General features: G+C 49.5%; 1 protein-coding gene across 6 annotated transcripts in view; it reads right to left on the reverse strand.

The window, feature by feature from the left end:
• ZC3H4 (zinc finger CCCH-type containing 4) overlaps nucleotides 1–18,031 on the reverse strand; it is a 42,534-nt gene extending 24,503 nt beyond the window's left edge. Inside the window, exons 1-4 of one of the 6 annotated variants that reach the window (XM_047789817.1) lie at nucleotides 17,981–18,031; nucleotides 16,788–16,953; nucleotides 1,154–1,373; nucleotides 762–872 (exon numbers count right to left, since the gene is read on the reverse strand). In XM_047789817.1, coding sequence (XP_047645773.1) covers nucleotides 762–872; nucleotides 1,154–1,373; nucleotides 16,788–16,948 — 492 coding nt within the window. In that variant the 5' untranslated portion in view covers nucleotides 16,949–16,953; nucleotides 17,981–18,031. Of the gene's footprint in view, nucleotides 1–761; nucleotides 873–1,153; nucleotides 1,374–15,071; nucleotides 15,255–15,336; nucleotides 15,399–16,531; nucleotides 16,671–16,787; nucleotides 16,964–17,980 lie in introns of those variants that run through there. The other 5 variants (XM_047789819.1, XM_047789818.1, XM_047789822.1 and 2 more) reach the window with 5 other exon arrangements.
• Nucleotides 18,032–20,311: the final 2,280 nt, after the last annotated feature.

Below are 20,311 nucleotides of genomic sequence, written 5' to 3' on the forward strand. Positions count from 1 at the left end.
GGACCCCTAGCCAGGGAACCTCCATATGCCTCTGGTGTGGCCCTAAAAGGACAAAAAATAGGGGGAAAAAAAAAAAAGCCTCAACCCCTAGTTCCCAAAGTTCATGATGTTCCCTCCATTGCCTGCCAACCTCTGATTTAAAATGTGAATCTGTATTAGTAGATCAACGTCAACTATAATATCTTACAAGTTATCTGTTATGATGGATGATGCTGGGACATCATTAAGAACTACTAGCTTTATAAGTATTTTTTATTAAAACTTGAAAATCGACATCGACTTACTTTACTGGTTTTGCTGGGGGAAGAAAATACACAAACTGGGACAAATAATCAAAATTTACGTTTAAGCTCCATGACAGAATAGGATAAATATTTAACTTCTGGTCTCACAACATCTGAAATGATTTACTCCTGTGATCACTTAATTCTCATGCCAGTTTTCCACAAAAGCTCATTTCTAAACAGTGGAAAAGTCAGCAATGACAGGAAGAAATCATCTTTCTTGGATGCACTGGTCCTACCCAGGGTACGGGAAGAAGTGGCATAGAGATGACTGATCAAACGCCAGCTCCTGTCCATCAGAGCTGTGCAACCAGGCCCAAGTTCTCTAAGCCTCAGTCTGAAGATAAAAATACCTGATCTTGCAGAATTCAAATCCACGTGAAAGGCCACACCAGAAGGCCCAGCACATAGCAAGCGCCTAGCAAACATGGGCAATGTTATCACTCTGTGAGGAGCCCCTGACCAGCCATTACTCACCGGCGCATACGGGGGGCTGTACTCTCTGTACTTGCGGTGCCCCTTCTCGCTGGGGCTGAAATCCGAGTCATCCGAGAAGTCAGAGAAGTCATCGCTGGAAGAAGCATGGCGCTGCAATGACAGGGGCAGAGGGTTCAGTGCTTCTGCTGCAGGCAGGCCCCAGCGCGGACTGCTGGAATGTGCCAGAAGGGCTCTGTGCTCTACGTGAAATGCCTCACCTAGGGGCATTTGGTGGCAATGGAGCATGAGCTACCAAGGTCTTCATTGGAGAAAGGAAAAGCAGCACTGTTAAGAGTGCCCTCCGGCCTGACACAGCAAGCCCAGCCCCAGGGCGCCGGCCGGCTGCCCACCCACCCGGGCAGCACAGGCCCAGTGCGGCCTCCGGGACCTACTTTGTGCTTGGATTTCCGCCTCTTCTTGGACCTCCTCTTCTCCTTCTCTCGCTCTTTCTTGCGTTTCCGCTTCAGCCTCCGGTGAGACTTCTCCTCGTCAGAATCGCTGTGGTGCTTATCCCCCTTCTCCTTCCGGCTCCTCTCCGGGCCTCCGGAGGTGTCCTGGGTCTCCTCGGCCCCGTCATCTTCCAGTTCGCCTTCTTCCAACTCACCATCCTCCCTACAAACCAACCCCAGAGCCAACGTGAACACGGGGTTTGAGAGGAGACCCTCTGGAACTGGCCAAGGCCGACAGGAACACGGCCGACGCTGAGACAGAGACCTGGGGAGGGGACCACGCTGTGTCCTGTCCCGTCTCTTATCTCCCCCCAGAGGGTCCTGTCCTGGCTGGGGAGCAAGGGGGCCAAGGCTTTTAAAGGTACTGCTACTAATGAATTGTTCAGGCCCCCGGGCCCCAAATTTCAAGGCCAGCTGCACAGCTCTGGGCCAGAGGGGGGAACTGAGCAGGGAGAAAGGGGAAGGGTCCTAGACCCGAGACCCTTCTTGAGGTCCCCACACGACGGCTGTCAGACTGCCCACAGAAGGGGTTTGCCCTTGTTTCCCACCTGACTCACCTCGCCTCTGGGCATCCTTCCTAGCCTCCCCATCCTAGCATCTCCTGACTAGGTCAAATCCCCACATCACCCCAATTTCTAGGACTTTAAAAAATAAAAGCACTCCCCAAATATGACCGATGCTGCCAATAGGATATTGTGAATATTTACAGATCTGTGGGGTGGGGTGGGGTGGGGGTGAGGGATAAAACAGGGTTAAGAAAGCAGCAGCTGGAAAAATAATCCAGTTTTGAGCCAAACCCACAGTTACAGTTCTCACAAGTACAGGAGGTTTTTTGGTTTTTGTTTTTTAATGACTGTAAAAAAAAAATAATAATTTAAAAACTCCCAAAGTTCCTGATGCATGATCATGGTTAAGTATGTGAGCGCATAAAAAACTCCTTCCAAAAAACAAACAAACAAACACCTCCTTCCTTCTCCATTATCTAAGACCCACGAAGAGAATGAAGAGAATGAAGAAAAGATAAAGGAAACGTAATGAACCCCGGTCCTAAAAGGCTAACCACAAAGGGAACTAATCCAGACAGCAAAGGCCTTGGCTGTTGTGCTGGGACCAGGTCGGTGTGGGAATAAGCTCAGCAGACAAGCCCAGCCCCTGGAGCCGGGAAGGTTCTAACAGGCTTTGTAGGAAAACAACTGCCGACCTCTCTGAGGCCCCTTCACAGCCTATTCGCTCACATCGCTCCCTTTGTGCGTCTCCACGCTGTGCCCCAACTGTCAAGGAGACCTTCCTATTAACTCTCATTCCCAATTCAAAGGGGTTGAGGCACAGCTTAAATCCCAAGAAGTCCAGCCCCCGTCTCCCCCCTGAAAACTGTTGCCCCAGCAGAGGTCAAGGGCGGCTCTCAAACACAGAATGCAGGACCAAAACCTCCTCCTGGTGCCTCAAAGTAAAAATACAGAGGGGCGACAGATGGGTGCCTCGTGCAGTTTCCTTGTAATCCACCAGGTCGTCCTGGGCCAGCCTCAGGAAGATGCTGAGTAAACTTGGAGGAGGCAGCATCCCTGACCAGTGAGGCCCCTGCTGGTTTGGGTGCGGCCCACAGGAGGAGCCACTCTCAGGGGAGTGGCTCTGCTGGAACCGCCCCACCCACAGAAGAAGCACCACCTAACTGGGGAAACTGGTTTTGGCAAGCTTGTCAAGCAGAGGGGGAAGCTGTTATTCAGATTCGGGGGCAGGGCACACTTCCTGCTGCTGCCTGGAGTTTCACAGGACACTGGGAGAGTGGTTCCCAGAGCAAACATGAGGTGTGTCCCTGCTGGGGACCCTGTGGGAGGGCCAGGTCACCACCCGTCAGGAGAAATACACGGTGAGACAGACTAGAAAAACAGATGCTATGGGAACCGGGGAAAGCCCAGAGACAGACCAGAGAGGAAAGGGTTGGAATTCTGTGAAGAAGAGCTAAAAAAAAAAAAAAGCCTCTCTCTCCATACTGGAATCTGGACCGGGAAAAGCTGAGAAGGACAGGGGTGTAAAGCAGCCAGAACTCCAGGGCAGGGATAGAGGGAACGTGGGGAGACAGGAACTGCCTGGGGGCCTAGAAGCCCAGATGAATGCAAAGAGCAAAAGGCCCTCCTGGAACCGGGAGAGGTCTGTCAGAGTGGAAGGGACCGTGGGACACCATCAACTGTCATTTCCAAACAGGAAGAACTTAAAGGGACAGGAGACGAAAGGATCTGTTGAGGTCAGACAGGAAGTGGCAGGAAGCTGGCTCTAAGCTCGCCATTCCTCCTCAATCTGGGAGGAAGGAGAGGGAAGATAGAGCCCACGCATCAACCGCCTACTTGGGGCAACATTTCTGAGCCATCTTCTCTGTACCAGGTCCTTGAGCACCTCTTTTCTGCATCGTTCTTGCAGGAAAAGATATACATTGCAGGAAACCCAGTCCACAGGGCAAGGTCTATGCCATAGGGCCGAGGGAGTCCAGCCAGAGGGAGCTGGTATCCCCAGGCACTGCCCCACTGCTACAGCTCACGGGTGAGGACACCGTGGCAGGAAGCAAAGGTCTTGCCCAGGATCAGCTGTGACTCCCATCCCTGTCCTACTGCCTCACATCTAACACCTGGGGGGAGGGGAGACACAAAAGACCATCCGAGCAACTCCCAGAGCTTTACCCATCATCAAGAATAATTCCAGAAGGAGGTCTTTTCATTCCAAAGGATTTATCCAAGGCAGGGAAGTGCGGCAATCAAATCCACCATACAAAGACTTTTAGCCGAAGACAGATTCTCTGCATTATCTATATTTACAACTCCAGGCAGATCTGGGCTCAGTGAGAATCTACAACTTTTCACAAACCAGGTAAGTTGACACTTGAAACTTTGTGCCCTTGGAGTTGGGAGCAGCCGAAAAATAAACAGGATACCAAATGCCCCTAGTGATTTCTGAAGGACAGTGGGATGGCCACACTTGTCAGTCCACTGTGCCCGCTCAGTGCCATCTGGCCCCATCATGCTCTCCAACTCTTCAGAGCCCTGGGCTCACCTCTGACCTGAGGAGGTGCCCTCTGCCAACACCGGCAATGCCCAGCTAAAGGTCCTCATGAATGCAGGGTCTACTTTCTTCAGCCTCCGTTTAACAGAAGGGAAAAAACAAAAAAAAAAAAGACGATATTCAAACCAACTGGGACAGAGGTAGAAATCCTGTGGGCCACCAACACGACTGCACAAAGGCTGCCTCCACAAAACAGCAACCGGTTTAAGTGGTGCCACTTAAGAGACTGTCTGCAAAATCCCCGTCAGAGTGGGATTAAATACCGAGGGAGCAAGGTTAATAGATGGTGACATAATCCCCCAAGCAAAGTGGGGGAAGCCACTCTGCGCTAATCATTTCAATCTAGACGTGCCAAACCCTCTTGAGACAAGCCCGCAGGAGAAACGCTGAAGCGCTGGCCTGGGCAGAGACCGCCCGATTCCCAGAGCCTGGACTGGCAAGGTGTTGGGCCGACCGGCCAGAGACATCAGGGCACCAGGAGACCAACTAGGAACTGGAGCCCAGGAGGACATGGACAAAGGCTGCTGCCCTGCCGAGGGTTAGTTCTGCCTTGTGCCTCCCGAACTAAGCATCCAGGGCATTTAAAGTTCCACATGTAGAGCTGGGGATGCCCAGCTTGTTTTCCTGGGTCAAAGATGAGCTCTGGGTGCCCACTCTAAGGAATGCCTACGGGGCCAACCCCACGGGCCACGGACGACTTAGGTTCATCGTGTACTGTGGGTTTGGCAACAACAGTACCATAAAAAAACCTCAGGCTTTAAAGTAAAGTAGACTGGCCCCACCCTCCAGTCTACACAAGTGGGCATCCTGCTTCTTTCTTCAGACCAAATGATTCAACTGGCTCTGCATCTTTCCTAGCCTGAGCTCTTGGTGGGGAACCTGAGCCTTGGTTTTCTCATCTGTAGAATGGATTCTGTAGAGTACCTACCTCAAGGGGTTGTGAGGGTTAAACGAGACAACATGAACAAAGCTCCTGACACAGGGGCAGGCACAAATAAGTACCAGACAAACAGCAGCTTTGATATTAAGCAGCAGCTAATATGAGCACCCAGCTGGAATGCTTCCCGGGAAGCAGTTTCTCTGTGGAGAAGCTACAGCCAACTCCCCACTATCCTTGGCCTGTCCATGCATGCACTGTCCTCTCCCAGTAACCCCTACTGGCATCTCCTCTCCTCAGCTCTCACCTAGGTGGTACGAGAAAGGAGCCACGGAGCTGACCAGGAGGAAAAGGCACAGGGAGAGTTGAGCCCCGGGAAAAAGGGACAAAGGTCTCTTACAAAAATGAAGTTTGGCAACATGAAAATTCCTTAGACAAGAGAGCTGGATGGAAACAAAAAGGGGCCTGGCTTTATGGATCTACCTGGTTTACAAAAAGAGAGAGAGAGCGAGAGCAAGAGCGGGAGAGAGGCAAAAACCAAAAAAGATGAAAACCCATGGGAGCAGTGGCTGTTACCTGAAGATCATGAGAGCCCTTGACCAGAGGCAGCTAGGTTAATGGGAAGGTCAGGGTTATGGTCATTAACTGCCCAAACTCTCAACAAATTGCCTGGGTAGGCTTTGAATGACCATTAACTAGGCACAAAATTACCAAAATTACAAGGAGGCTCCACCTCTTCAAATGTTTAACCACAGGCCTAGGATCCCCAAATCCAACTCTATGGGACAGTCGTTTACTACGAGTAAAGGCTCAGAGCCTCTCCTTCACAAAACTGGCTCAGGGCTCACGCCTGAGGAAGGCCCCCAACACCTTCCCCCTCAATTTAGGCTGCGGTGAAGCACCCACAGCCAGGGGTGGGGGCACCTCACTTAGGGGCTTTCAGAGGCAGGACATTCTTGAAATAAACCTCTGGGTCTTGCACATGTTTTTCAGTGTCCTTACTACCTAGGTTCATCAATCACAAATCAAGAGCAAATGGGCGCTGTGCCTCCCTCTCCCTCAACATTCTCAGGTGTGGTCATCACTGGCTCTGTGACACCACAGCATTTCCATGGCAGTGTGCCCACATCGTGGACACCACCTGAGCAGCAGGCACAAACCAACCATCATGGAAGAAGAGAAGCCTAAGCTGTACCCCGAACCTCTCACTTCAGTGGCAGCAAAATGGCCTCCCAGCACCAGGACTCGGACACGAACACCTACAGGCAGAGGTCGATGTGGGGGGAATTAGAGAAATTACAACCTGGACTGGGTATTTAAGATACTGAGAAATTATTGTTAATTGTGTTAGGCATGATTATGGTTTTGTGGTTATGCTAAAAAAATATATTCAAGTTAAAGATTCATACTGCAGAATGTATGGGTATAATGAGATGAGAACTGGGATGCGCTTTAAAATACTTAACAGGGGAGTTCCCTTGCAGTGCAGTGGCTTAAGGATCCAGTATTGTCACTGCAGCAGCTCAGGTCGCTGCTGTGGCACAGGTTCAACCTCTAGCCCAGGAGTTTCCACATGCCATGGACATCGCCAAAAATCATAATAAAATAAAATATTCAAGGGGGATGGGGGAGGTAGTAAGATGAACAAAAACTGGCAAAATGAGTACAACTGCTGAAACTGGTGATGGATCTATGGCAGACCATGCTACTATTTTCTCTTAAATATGTTAGAAAACTTTCCTAACAAAAAGTCAAAAGAGAAAAAAGATGCCCTGGGGGGGAAAACCTCTCCGTAAAGGGAGGAAAGGTTGTTAAGGGCCTCGAGAAGTTAATGTCCCCAGCTTAGAGCTGGAGTCGGGAGTTCCCCGTCCTGGGAAATGAATCCAACTAGGAACCACGAGGTTGCAGGTTCAATCCCTGGCCTCTCAGTGGGTTAAGGATCCGGCGTTGCTGTGAGCTGGGGTACAGGTTGCAGATGTGGCTCGGATCTCGTGTTGCTGTGGCTGTGGTGCAGACTGGAGGCAACAGCTCTGATTAGACCCCTAGCCTGGGAACCTCCATATGCCGCGGGTACAGCCCTAAAAAGACAAAAAAAAAAAAAGAAAGAAAGAAAGAAACAGCTGTTGAGTCCAAGGTGGGGGCCTTGGCCAGCCCTCACTAAGGCCTCATCTCTCTGCTGTGGTTTCAACTATAAAACCTGCCTGCGTACCTCAGGGTCTTTATATGTCCAAGAACAGTGGGAAACATTCATTACTAACACCCTGAGCAGCAATTTCTATGGTAAGCACCACACTGCTGGGCCCTCCAATGTCACTGCAATGCATTAACAAACTTACACAGTAGCAGTTTGCTAGTATCCCCATTTTACAGACAGGGAAACTGAGCCCAGAGATGGAAGAAATTTGCCCAGAGGGTCACAGCAGGAAGAAGAACTGGAACTTGAGCCCAGGACTTTCTGACTCCAGGCCCAGCTCTTAATCTCGACTCTAAAGACAATTAGAAATTAGCTAAAAAAGAACAATTTACATAACAGGGCAAGGGAACACAAAACAACACATAGGCACAGAAAACCGATGAAAGGAAACAGTACTGCAAAAAATGCCAAAGTGGAGTTCCCACTGTGGTGTAGCAGGCTAAGGATCCAGTATTGTGACAAAGGCTGAGCATAGGTCGCAAATGTGGCTTGGATTCCCACACTGCTATGGCTGTGGTGTAGGCCAGCAGCTGCAGCTCTGATTCTACCCCTAGCCTGGGAACTTACATGTGGGGCAGGTACAACCCTAAAAAAAGAAAAGAGAAAAAAAAAAAAAAGCCAAAGTGAGATACTAAAATGCTGGGCAAATTCCTTAAACCCTCTCTGTGCCCCAGTTTCAACTGTGAAGGGAAGGCAGTAAAGGAACCTCCAGGATGAATATATATCCTCATGGGGGAGTTTCCTGAGACTGTGCAAACCAAGTGTTTAGCACCAATCTGGCCCAGAATAAATGCCTAGGAGTAAAAACTGTCAACGTGCAAAGATATAAAGCTAATCCAGGCCTTCCCAACTCAGCTAAATGGAATTGGGACATTCAAAGGTACAACCAAAGGACACTTGGATAGTTTAGGGATTAAGAGGTACCCAGAAAGTTTCAAGGAATCCCAGCAAAAAACCAAACAGGACCTATCCCAAGATGGACAGAAAGCAACCAGAATCTAAGGGAAGAAAATCCCACAGTCCTCTAACACTAGAAGGAACATTCCATCCCCAAGCGAGCGGCATCCACACTGGGGTTTGTCTAAACACACAAACCTCTTGGGTAGAACATTTCTAAAGAGCTTAAAACAAACTGACCAAGAAAAAAACCTGGCCTGCCTGGGGAATCTGAGTCAAAGCATCCTTTTCTTTGCTCAAGTAGCTCTTCTACTCCCACTCACTCTGAAAACAGCCATGCTCTTGATAAAGGTATTTCTCTGATCCAAGTTCTTCCTGTCAGATGAACCTCTGAAATTTGCTTCTCAGCAACAAAGAATTTCCTAAGCACCTTCTCAGGCCAAGCACACTTTGGATTGCTTACAGCTGGGAAGACGCTGGTTCTTACCCAAAGAGGGATTACTTCTGATTCCAGAAAGGAAAATCTAACCATGAAACTTGTGAACTAAGACTTCCTGTTTGTAATTTTTTCAGAGGAATCAATTTGGTTCTATTCAACCAAAACAACGTATTAACATTTTCCTCTTAAAAGAGACCTGGCCTGGGACACAAAGATTTCTTGTTCTTATACCACTAAAGGATTTCTTGAGAAGAACTGTAATTATCTGTACACAATTATTTGTTACTTTCCAGTCAACTGTGGGCTCCTGGAGGGCGGAGCAGAAGGAGGCAGACCATCATCCCTAAGCTTCCAAGGGCCCAGCACAGGGCCAGGTACAGACTGGGCGGGTACCTGAGGTCTGTTCCACACAAACAAGCCATCTGTCTCAACTACCCACACCCTCTTCGTCAATTTCACAGACAGTGGACTATTTCCCAGGCAGCCACCTAGTTAACTTAAAACTCTAGATGTCAACTGAGGGGCTGTCTTCAGTCGAAAAGTCAGTCACCAAGTGTTTATCGAGAGGCTCCTGACAGGCCAGGGGGTAAATGACAAGAGCTCCTATGTGACAGGTGCATCAGCACAGCAGATGAAAGTGGCTGCCAGGGCTGCAATCCCCCTCTGCTGCAGAAAGGCTGTGCTTCCTGGACTGCTCTGGTGGCCCGTGCAATGGCAGGGCCTGGAATCCCAAGGAAACCTAAGCCCTAGTGTCTGTTAGGAAAATGAGGAGGGCAATAATCCAAGCCACCTGCAGTAGACATTTAGCCAAGTGACACTCGCTCATGTCTGGGCCCAGCTCCCTTGGGTTGGGCCATAGCAGGGATGTGTTAGCTGCCATCCCTTCCACTCTGGGCTTCAAGAGGTCTTCAGTTACTTCTAATGAATGAAAATCCCTTTGATTTACAGGTTCAAAAGCCTGGACTTGGGCTTCCTTCATCCACTGGAAGGAGTGAACACAGCGATGATGGAGCAAGCTATGGAGGGGCAGGAGCACACCCCCACTCTCCCTGGGGACCACCTGAAAGTTCCCTCCCAGTCTCCCCCACCACTACAATAAAAATAACCACAGTGTCTGCTGTGCTGTGCAGGCACTCCTGGGACCAGGCCCATCTTCCCAGCGCAGAGGCCAGCAAACTTTTTCTTGCAGGGCAAAAGACGAAATATTTTAGGCTTTGTGGGCCATACAGTCTCTGTCCTCATTACTCAACTCCGCTATCTGGCACAAAAGCAGCCAGAGGCGATATAAACGAATGTTCCAATAAAATAGCACTTAAAAAGCCAACGTCTGCTGCTCTCTGTCCTATCTGCAGTGGCTTTCAAATTTTGACCTTGACCCACATCTCCTCCTCTGCGTTTCTCTCCAAGAATGTTCACAAAGCCACAGTAAACCTTCGCGGCACACTGCTCTATCCTCTTCCACTTTTTGTTTTCCAAATGCAGGAGGCAAATCAATAAATGGACGTCACAGCCCACTAATGCCTGCATACTGCAGTCTGAAAAACATCCTACCAGATCCAGGACAGCACGGGGGTACAGAGCTCAGGTCTGGGTATACCCGAGGTTCTGGGTGCCACCGCACCCAGTAGCTCTGTGACCTTCAACTAGTGACCTCACCTCTGTTTCAGTTTCTTGGCGTAGGGCTGAAGTGAGCTAATGCATGAGAGGCACTCGGCCCCTGGTGGGTAATCTTTGACCTTCACGTGACAGGGCCCAAGAGGTACTGTCACACCTTTGGGAAGGCCAGGAGGTTAGCAGTTGAATAACTCACCGGTCACATCCAACCTGCCTGACAGCCATGTCCACAGCCATCCAACACTCCCCACCACCTCTCTACCAGAATAGAGCCAGCCTGGTGTGTGTGGAGCAGGCAGCATCCATGCTGTATTATTAAGCTTTATAAGTTTCTGGGACCACACAACAGGGACAAGTAGGACAAGGGAACCAACTCGGAACAGCTGCTGAGCCAAGGTTTCACTGATGGCTCTGCCTGGAATCTAGCCACTTAGCCTAAACTTACAAGTCTTTTTTTTAACTCAATAAATTTTATCATACTTATAGCTGTACAACAATCATCTTAACCCAATTTTACAACCTTTCCATCCCAAACACCAGCCCATCCCCCACAACCTGTCTCTTTACACTTCACTTTTAAGGCCTGCCTTGCAGCTGGGTATCATCAGGAGCCGCAGTAGCAGCAACAAACTCTCACAGTGGCCAGAAGCTGCAGAAGGTAGGCAGACACCAGAAGGTAACATGAGGCCTGGTAAAGGCGGTGCCAACCTCTGCCCAACTCTAAATAAAGTCCTGAGGGAGAAGAGCTCCTAGAACACTGCAAAAACTGCTCCACTCCAAGAAAAGCACGGGACACGCCTGGCTGCTGAATGAACACAACCTGAACTGACTCAGCCAAATCACCAAGGGGTGGGAAAATCCTGGAGCTGGGACAGACCTCACTCATCTCTCTCAGAGACTCTGGGGAGAGTCAAGGACTAGCTGAAGGGGAGCTGACGCGGTAGCAGTGGGGGAGGGGCCAGAGCCCTGGTCTCCCAGCTCTCAGGAGGCCCACCAAGGTTGCAGCCCTGATCCTAATTGCAAAAGATCCACAGGGGAAGGGAGCCAGCCCGAGCTCAAGACAGTGACTGTTCTAGCATATTCTACTAAGGACAGTGGCAAGCAAGACATGCCTGAAGATGGCTCCCACTGAGTTTTTTGCTTTTTCTTTTTTGGCAACTGGAGTTCCCAGGCCAGGGATCAGATTGGAGCTATTGTTGTGACCTAAGACTCAGCTTAACCAGGAGGGGCTCTAACCTGCATCCCCGTGCACCCAAGATGCCACCGATCCCACTGTGTCACATCGGGAGCTCCTCCACTGAGTTTTAACCCCGACTGGCTCTTTGCAGTTAATTAAATACGCTGACCAAAAACCTAAGAGGTGAAAAATAAATTGACTTCCTTCGAAAACAGATGTTACTCATTTCTGTTTACACACCAGAATGTAAATTCTGTTTAGAATTTTTCTCTAGTACAGATGGCAGGAGATAAACGAAGACTCTCTGAATGCCAGGCATTGTATGGGTGTCCTGCATATGCCCATTTGATCGCAATGACCCCAAGAGAAGGACGTTATCCTCAGTGCCCACTGCACAGAGAGCCAGGCCCAGACACAATCTTATCTGCCCCCGGAGCCCACACTGTTCCTTCATATCCTGTTGCCACCTTCCATGTTCAAAAGATGTCACCAGTTCCCTTACCAACAGCAAGCTGAGTCACCAGTTCACACAGCTAAGAAATAACAACAACAAAAAACACATCCGAGAGAGATCCTCTATCCAGAGCAATTTGGCCAGCAGAAGCAAACTCTGCTCTGAGCAAATAATATGTGCACTGCTCACCAAAAAAAAAAAAAGAAAGAAAGAAAATTGTTCCAATAGCACAATGCAACTATGTCTACGACACCAAGAGACTATGTCTTCATTCAGCAACTGTTAGGAATTCATTTAAAAACTGCCCGTGGGACCTCATATTGTTACTAAAAAAAGCAAAAAACCAAAAGCAAAAGAGATACATAACAAGGACTAGGCTGATGAATCTGGAAAGCCAAATCCAGGAAATCTGGCTCCCCACAAAACAATCTGCTTTACGTTAACTTACCCAAATGAACTTTAGATGCCAACCAGACAGACAGGCAGCTTTTCCATTCTTTCCACTGGGTTTTAGCTCTGAAACCAACCTCAAACTTACCAGAATTCCCTCAACCAATGAGCAGATCACGCCTATGGGTCTTTGAATCGGCTTATTAAATACCAACTGCCAGAAATCTCAGAAACCATCCTTTTTTTTCCTACTGTGTCACCAGTTATACTGCCAAAGCACACGTGAGCACGTTGCTCATTTCTAACTCGGCCACTTCACTATTTGCTCTGGATTATTTTCTCCTAACCTCCTAAACTGCATCAGAACCAGTTGTTCTAGTACTAAAAAATACCTTCTATAGGGGCCAAAATTAGGTTCTCTGAAGCATGGTTTGACCTGAAGTGCTTGGAAATAGTTTCATTAGCAATTATTTACTGTAACTGGATCTGGCCTATACGATGAGACCTGGTTCTAGGGACCTCATACCCACCAAAATGGAAGTGAACAACAAACAGAGCAACCCTGGGACCTCCATTTTTCTATCAGGGGAGGGAAAAGATCTAAGAGAAAGAAGCAGAGATGGCGGTACTATTCAACGACAAACCAGCCCAATATGAAATTGTCCACATTCAACTGGATGGAAAAGTACAACCTCAGACCCAACCATCCATCCGTCTCTAACCTGCCAGTCAACAGCTGAGAAAGGCTCCACTCCTACAGGCGCCAAACAACTTTCCCTAGGGATCAGCCTTCCCAGCTGAAGGCTGAAGAAGAGCCATAGAGGTGGTTTTCTAAAAGAGCTAAGCTCTACTTTAAAAAAATAATGGCTTGTCAAGAATCAAAATTTAACCTTCAGAGCAAAGAGAAACCCTAGCTGGGAGATAGTACAGAAAGTGAATTAGAAAGCCCTTTGGAGGAATCATTTTTTTCTTCTGAAGAGCAAATCTGAGGGGAGTAAAAAGTAAAGGGGTTTCTGGGCAGAATAAACATATTTTCATAAGTGATTTTGTTTCTACTGGGAGACCTTTGCTTGCTTTCAGATTAATCCTCTCCCCAGAGAACATAAAAATGTTAAAGATTACAAGTGTGTAAGAGCTGCTGTTAAATCAGGGATTCTGAGCGACACCCTTTTTTTTTTCTTTTTTTTTTTTGCAACATCCATTAATTTGAATTTTAACTAATACTGGTACATCAGTTTGGGGGGAAAGGTAGTACTGTGACATTTCAAAAACAAAGACTACTGAAATTCAGTTTGACATCATTATTGGGGCTGCTTGGATGTGATGGATGAGATTCCTTTAGAAGAAAAAAACAATAAACCATTGTGCTGGTATGCCTGAGCGTTTTAAAATATTTAAAAATTAATGACTGCTAAAATTTTCACTCACAAGAAAAATTCCATTTCCTTCACATTTCATTTTAACAATAAAGTTAAAAAGGCATCCTTCCACAACTCAGTAGCCCTTGACACTTGGAAGGTTCATCTGTTAGCGTCCAGTTTCTGCACTTGGCTCCTGGAGGAGGAATTTCACAGAGGATGGGTAACTCCAAATAAATGCAAAGCATCTGCTGCTGACTCTGCGCACTGGATGGTGTGTTCAGTTTGTGCTTCAGACATTTTTTGCAGACTACTGGACTGTGTGGACCATTCTTCCTCCCACAAATGATTTTCATACCTAAGATCACCACAGCAGTTAAGTTGTGAACATGTTGAGAGGAAGATCAAAACAAGTGGTCCACTGCAGTTTACATGTTTTCTCATCTAAGTGTCAGTGGACTTATTTTCATCTAAGAATGGAAAAAGAGGAAACAGGACCTTTTGCAGGGGAAGAGGGCTGTGTGCTAAAAAGTCTTCTCTAACAAAGTATGTCAGGGACCAAAAGTGGGCAAGAGGGAAAAATGGAACTTCAACGTGTTTTGTCTTTTAACGGAAGAACTTATGCTTGTAAAACACATTAGAAGCAGTGTTTGGTTCTGCAAGTCATTTCTGTTGCTGTTTTTTCCTTGTACACGTAGGAGAGGAGGGGGTACTGGGGGTCAGAGGAAGTGTTCTCTCCACCATGGCTGGGCATGTAACACGTTTGCATCAACTTTTCACGGTCAGGCATGTGCTTCCGAACAAAGGAACAGTGGAGACAGGGAGAGGAGACTGAGGCTTGACACACTTTACAGATTTGGTGCTTAAACAGTACTTTACAAATGACTTGCTTAATTTAAACGTCCATCACCATAAGAGACATTGGAGTCAAATGAGAAAATTGGATCTACTTGAACCACAATCTTTTGGGGGGGGGGCAAAGGGAAGGAGAACATTAACTTGAACGTAAGTATCATAAATCAAATTCAGTAACCTTGTCTCCCACAAATGGACTTGAAGTATCCACTTTCTTCAAAGATGAAGGCTGGAGACAAAGCAATGGATTGACATGGCAAGAGGGATGCCAAAGGCTTGAAAACACAGGGGCCTTTTATATAGGTTTTTGTCATGTTACAGTAATACACTTTTTTCTTGAAAAAAAAAAAAAAACTGTGTACATTAAATTTTAAATATTAAACATTGAAAAGGATGTGCAAGTCTAAAAGGGCTCAACAGGGTTAGAATCCTGATTCGAACATATAAATTCACTCTCTCAAGCATCACTTTGGTCTAAAGGCGAGGAGGAAGGCAGGCAGGAAAGGGACAAAAAGAGGGAGATAATTGAATTACTCAATAAAAGAGGCTACTTACCATCCCAACCCATTGTAAGACATACACTTCTGACATAAGAGAACTCCTTAGAGGTCGAATAAAGCGTGTAAGCACCTTTGAGTAATGCACCTGCCCCCAAGAGGGGGCCCAGGAAGCCCAACGTGGGTTTAGCGAACAGACCTTTGCTAATCTGTTTATTTCCTTGAACTGGAGTCAGGCTGCGATGGGCTGCGATTCCCAGGATGATACATTTAATTAGAACAAAACAGAACAAAACAAAAAAAAAATTTTTGTAAAAGCTCACCAAACTGCTGCACTTGTGTCTCTGAATGTGGGTGGCATTTCTTTTAAAAGGCAAAGTATGGTCTGTGAAGGAGAAAGGGAAACGGGGGAGGTAGGAGTGGGGAGAAGGGGCCGTGGTGCCTGGCAGGGAAGCCCTAGCTAAGACCCCTGTCTAAGGGAGGGTCCTCCCCAGCCCCGGGCTGCGACGGGGCAGCCATCTGTCCAGCGCCTTCTCTTCTCCTCCCCACCCCCACTCCTCCAAGCCTCACTTGCCAGTCGCCTGAAACCCTTCCACCACTTCCAATGCCACACTCTAGCCACCTCTTCCCCTGCCCCAGCGGGAAAGTGTGGGCGAACCCTGCACCCCGACTTTCTGCTGGAGCAGGGAACACGGGGCCCCAGCCTCGCGCTGAAACGCGCCGGGCTGGCCCCCTTATCACCCTCCCTCCAGAGAAGGGCAGGAGGCGAACCCATTTCGCACTTACTAAAGGCAAAGGGGGCGCTCCCTTTCGCCCTCTGCCAAGGCGCAAGGAAACCTCGTTTTCTCTCCCGGAAGGGATGGCGCCCCGTTTTAGCTCTAAAGAGGGACCCCCCCCACAAGAAAGAGGGGAGCAACTTCCTCTCCTCTCCAGGGCAGGGAAACCTAACCTCACCAGCTCCCTCCCCTAAACGCATCACCTACCTACATAAAGCAGGACCCTTCCCTTTAACGAAAAGACATGGGCTTCCTCTCCCCCACAGAGAGACAGGGGCTTCGAAAGGGGGCTAGAGATACCCCCAGTTCTGCCCTCTAGGGAACAGCTCGGAAACACCTCCCGCCAAAAGTGCTAGAGCCCCCACCGAAAGGGAACCCCCCCGTTAGGATGGATAAAGAAGTGAACGAACCCCCACTTTCTGCCTCCTACGAAAGCTAGGGGACCTCTCCAAAAAGGGCAGGGCACACCTCCCCCAGGAGAAAGGATATTGCGGGGGGGTGGGAGACCCCCAACTCCAAACCCCTAAGAGCGGGGCTGTGGCTCGAGATCTCCCCCAAAAGGGTCCGGGAGCCCCTCCCCCAACCCCTTCCCCGAAGCCAGGCGACGGGCAGGCGGGCCCGAGGCTGCCAGCTCCGGGCGCAGGGGCAACCAGGACCCCAGTGGGCCTCCGAAGCCCCCCCTCGGCGCCCCCTCCCCAGGGCAGGCGGGCGGGCGCGGGGGGTCCGGGGGGCGCCTCCTCACCTTCCCCTCAGCATGGCGCCCAAAAAAGACAGAGCGAGAGCGAGGGAGAGCGGGCGAGCGCCGCGAGGGGGGGGAAACGCATGAGGCCAGGAGAGAAAGCAAGCGAGAAAGAGCGAGCGAGCGAGAGACACCCACCGACCCCGCCCTTCCTCCTCCTCCTCCTCCTCCGTGGCCCGGCCCAACATGGCGGCCGCCCCCCTTCCTCCTCCTCCTCCTCCCCCCGGGGACGCTGCCCCGGCCGGGCCGGGGGCCTGACCTGTCGTCAGGGAGCGGGAGGCGGTGGTGGAGGAGGTGCGGGGTGGCCGGGCAGGCGTCGGGGGAACACGGAGGAGGCGAAGGCGTTGATGGCAGTGGCGACGATGGCGGCGGCGGCGACTCTGATGGCGGCGGCGGGGGGGTCCCGGGCGCGGCCTCCATAGTTCCTTTGGGGGGGGAGGGGATGTTAATGCACGAAAAAGGACTGCTTGGGCGTGGCGGGAGGGGCACACTTCAGCTCGGAGGGCTCCTGACAGGAATGAGTATATATTTTTTCGGTTTCGGAATCACCTCTGCGCCGACCTCCGCGTAGGCCGCGCGGCCTTGGCCTCAGAGGGCCGCTCGCCGCCTGCTTTCTCCGCAGCCCGCCTCTAGGGTCACTCGCTCACGGGCGCGGGACCCTCATTGGGGCGAGAGGGCCCCCCCCCCACACACACACACCCCCTCGCGGGCCCGGGGGAGGGTCGGAGACCCGGAGGACACGGACACTGGTGGGTGGTTCGGTGTAATTAGCGCGGGCCGCGCGCGATGGAGCAAGCGAGGGGGAAGGGGAGAAGAGGAGAGCGAGCAAAGGGGATTTAAAAAAAAAAAAAAAAAGGATTTTAGGGGAAGGAGACGGGCCGCGGAGACGAGCTGACTGTCTGTCTGCCCGCCCGCCTAGGTGCCCCAGCTGCCCGGCCTCCGCCGCAGTCAGAAATTCACACAAAATGGCGGCTTGGCCCGGACGAGCCCAGAGGCTGAGGCGGGAGGAAGGGCGAGGTGGGAGGGGGATCAGGGAGGCGGTGTCACGTGGAGCTGAGACACGAAGGGCGGCGGAAAAGGCCGAAGGTGTCTGTGGGGGTGGAGCTAGAGAAAGAATGGGAAGGCCCGGGGAGCCGGAAATAGCCGAGGCGAGTCGGGACTGGCGGGGGGGGCGGAAACGAGGAACCGAGGTGATCCGGAAAGAACCGAAGGCGGTGCCAAGGGTGGGTGACAGGAGGCGGAAACAGCCGAGTGAGGCCGGGCGGCGGTAATAGCATTTAGACAGAAAGAACTGAAGTGTGTGGCGGGTGAGGCGATTAATAGAGTAAGAGAGTTTGAGGAATTCGCCTGAGAGCAGGCGGGAAACAGAGAACTGCCAGCCTGAAGAGTCGAAAGGTTTAGGCAGAAGAATGGGAGAGAAGGAATTCGAGCTACGGAGAAAAAAAAAATAACCGAAAGCTGGTGGCCGGGTGCCTGGAGTTGTAGGTTTCCGGAGGATGAAGCCGAAAGGGCCCGGAGATGACGTCATTAGAGACCTCGGTCGTGGATGTTATCCTTGGGCAGTGTGAGAGGGCGGGCCTTGGTAGTGCTTTGGAAGTGTTTAAGAACCTAGAACGTAGTAGGTGGAAGACTCTTAAATGCTGGATTTGGGAGCACTGACAGGGTTCGACAGTATAAAAGGTTAAATCGTTTAACCCTCACAACTGTACTAAGGAAGCTACTATTATGTCCATTTAATAGGTATCCTGAACCTCAGTGTCTTAAGTTTTTGGCTCGAGGTTGTAAAATTACGCGCAAGGAGCCCAGCAAGATTTTTAATCAGAGCTGGCATTCCATTGCCTCCTGCAAAAATTTGTTCAGTCCTATTTTCAAGAGAGGATATTGGTTGGATACTTTATGAGCTTCTACATGGCTAAGTGCAGTGATGGGCGATGGAAACATAGTGTCTTTATGTATCATAAAAATCGATAATGCCCCAGGGGAAGGAAACTGAAAGTTAAAGAGTAACTGAAGGGTTCTTAATATTTTGGGGGGCAGGGTTGTTTAAGCTGACACGGAAGAAGAAGAAATAGCTCCAGGCAGAGGAAATACCTTATTTCAGGCCCTGACAAGGCAAGGATCACTTAGATGCCAGGAACCGAGAAAATTCTTGTAGCATGAGAGCGATGTGGAGACAGAGGCGCCAGATCACATGCTATATTAATCCTACTATAAAATTTAGAAATAAACTCTGCCAGGGTAATTTACAACCTCCTTCAGGAAAGAAATTAGCATTCCTGATAAAGTAAAATGATTAACCTATTTTCTTTTTGTCTTTTTAGGGCTGCATCTATTGCATTTGGAAGTTCCTGGGCAAGACATCAAATCAGAGCTGCAGCTGCTGGCCGACACCACAGCCACTGCAACTTCAGATCCGTTCCGTGTCTGTGACCTACACCACATCTCAAGGCAATGCTGGATCCTTAACCCACTGAGGGAGGTCAGGGATTGAACCGGAGTCCTCATGAATACTAGTTTGGTTCCTTACTGCTGAGCCACAATGGGAACTGCCCCTTTTCCCTATAAAACCAGGCTCTCTTCCGTTGCTCTTTGGACTTGCCTCTGGTTCCTCTTAAGTTGTAAATCCTGAATTGCAACTCTTTTGTCTCTGGATAAACCCATTTTGGAGATGAAATAACTGGCTGTTTTATTGGTTTGGGTTCAGTATTATACAACTTGATAAGAGAATATACCATGTAATCACCTAAATGATGAAATGGAGAATGATAAGCCAACCCAGAGGCCCCTCCTAGCCCCATCTAGTCACAGCCTCCCCCAGGGTAATCGACCTTCTGATTCCTAACCTCATAAATTAATTTTGCCTTCATGTCCTCATCCAAATGGAATCTACAACACATACTCTTTGGTATCTGGCTTCTTTCACTCAACATTTAATTGGTGGCATGTGGTTGAAGTTCATTTGTTCTCATTTCTGTGTAGTATCGAAACTGACAGCACTTAGGACTTGAACCTAGGCTGAACCCAGGCCTCTGTCCACCATTACTGAGCAGAAACGCAGAGACAGAGTTTGGGGTGAAGGAGAAAAAGATAGCTTTATTGCTTTGCCAGGCAAAGGGGGCCACAGCAGACTACTGCCTTAAAGACTATGCCCTCACAGATAAGAATCAGGGTAGAGGCAAGCTTGTATTGTCTTTCAAAGCTGATGTTTAGGAGTTCCCATCATGGCTCAGTGGAAACGAATCTCAGTAGCATCTATGAGGACGCAAGTTTCATCCCCGGCCTTGATCTGTGATTTTAAGTATCCCACGTTGCTGTGAGCTGTGGTGTAGGTTGCAGCGGCCACTCAGATCTCATGTTGCTCTTGGCTATGGCGTAGGCTAGTGGCTGCAGCTCTGATTCAACCCCTAGCCTGAGAACCTCCATATGCCATGGGTGCGGCCCTAAAACAAACAAACAAACAAAAAGATATTTAGTGGCCCCAGGACTGGTGCTGGTGGTCCTCCTTCATTCCCAGAATGAAGAATGCTTCATCGAGTAGTTCTTCCATTTCTTGAGAGTTTTAGTTCTACGGAAAGGCTCAAAGATATTGTTATGTATTATGTATATTCCTTAAGGAGGAACCAGGACCCTGCCCCAAGGCTCCACTGCTCCTCCCTGGTCTCTGCATCCCCTCCCTCCCCTGATTAGCCACTGCCCTTTGGAACTCAGGGAAGGTCATGGAGGCTGAGGCTTATTCCCTAAAAACAGAAAGGCTTGTGTGCCTAGGGGCCCCACAGGGCAGGA

Source organism: Phacochoerus africanus, chromosome 8 (genome assembly GCF_016906955.1).
Source record: "Phacochoerus africanus isolate WHEZ1 chromosome 8, ROS_Pafr_v1, whole genome shotgun sequence".
Classification (NCBI taxonomy): domain Eukaryota; kingdom Metazoa; phylum Chordata; class Mammalia; order Artiodactyla; family Suidae; genus Phacochoerus; species Phacochoerus africanus.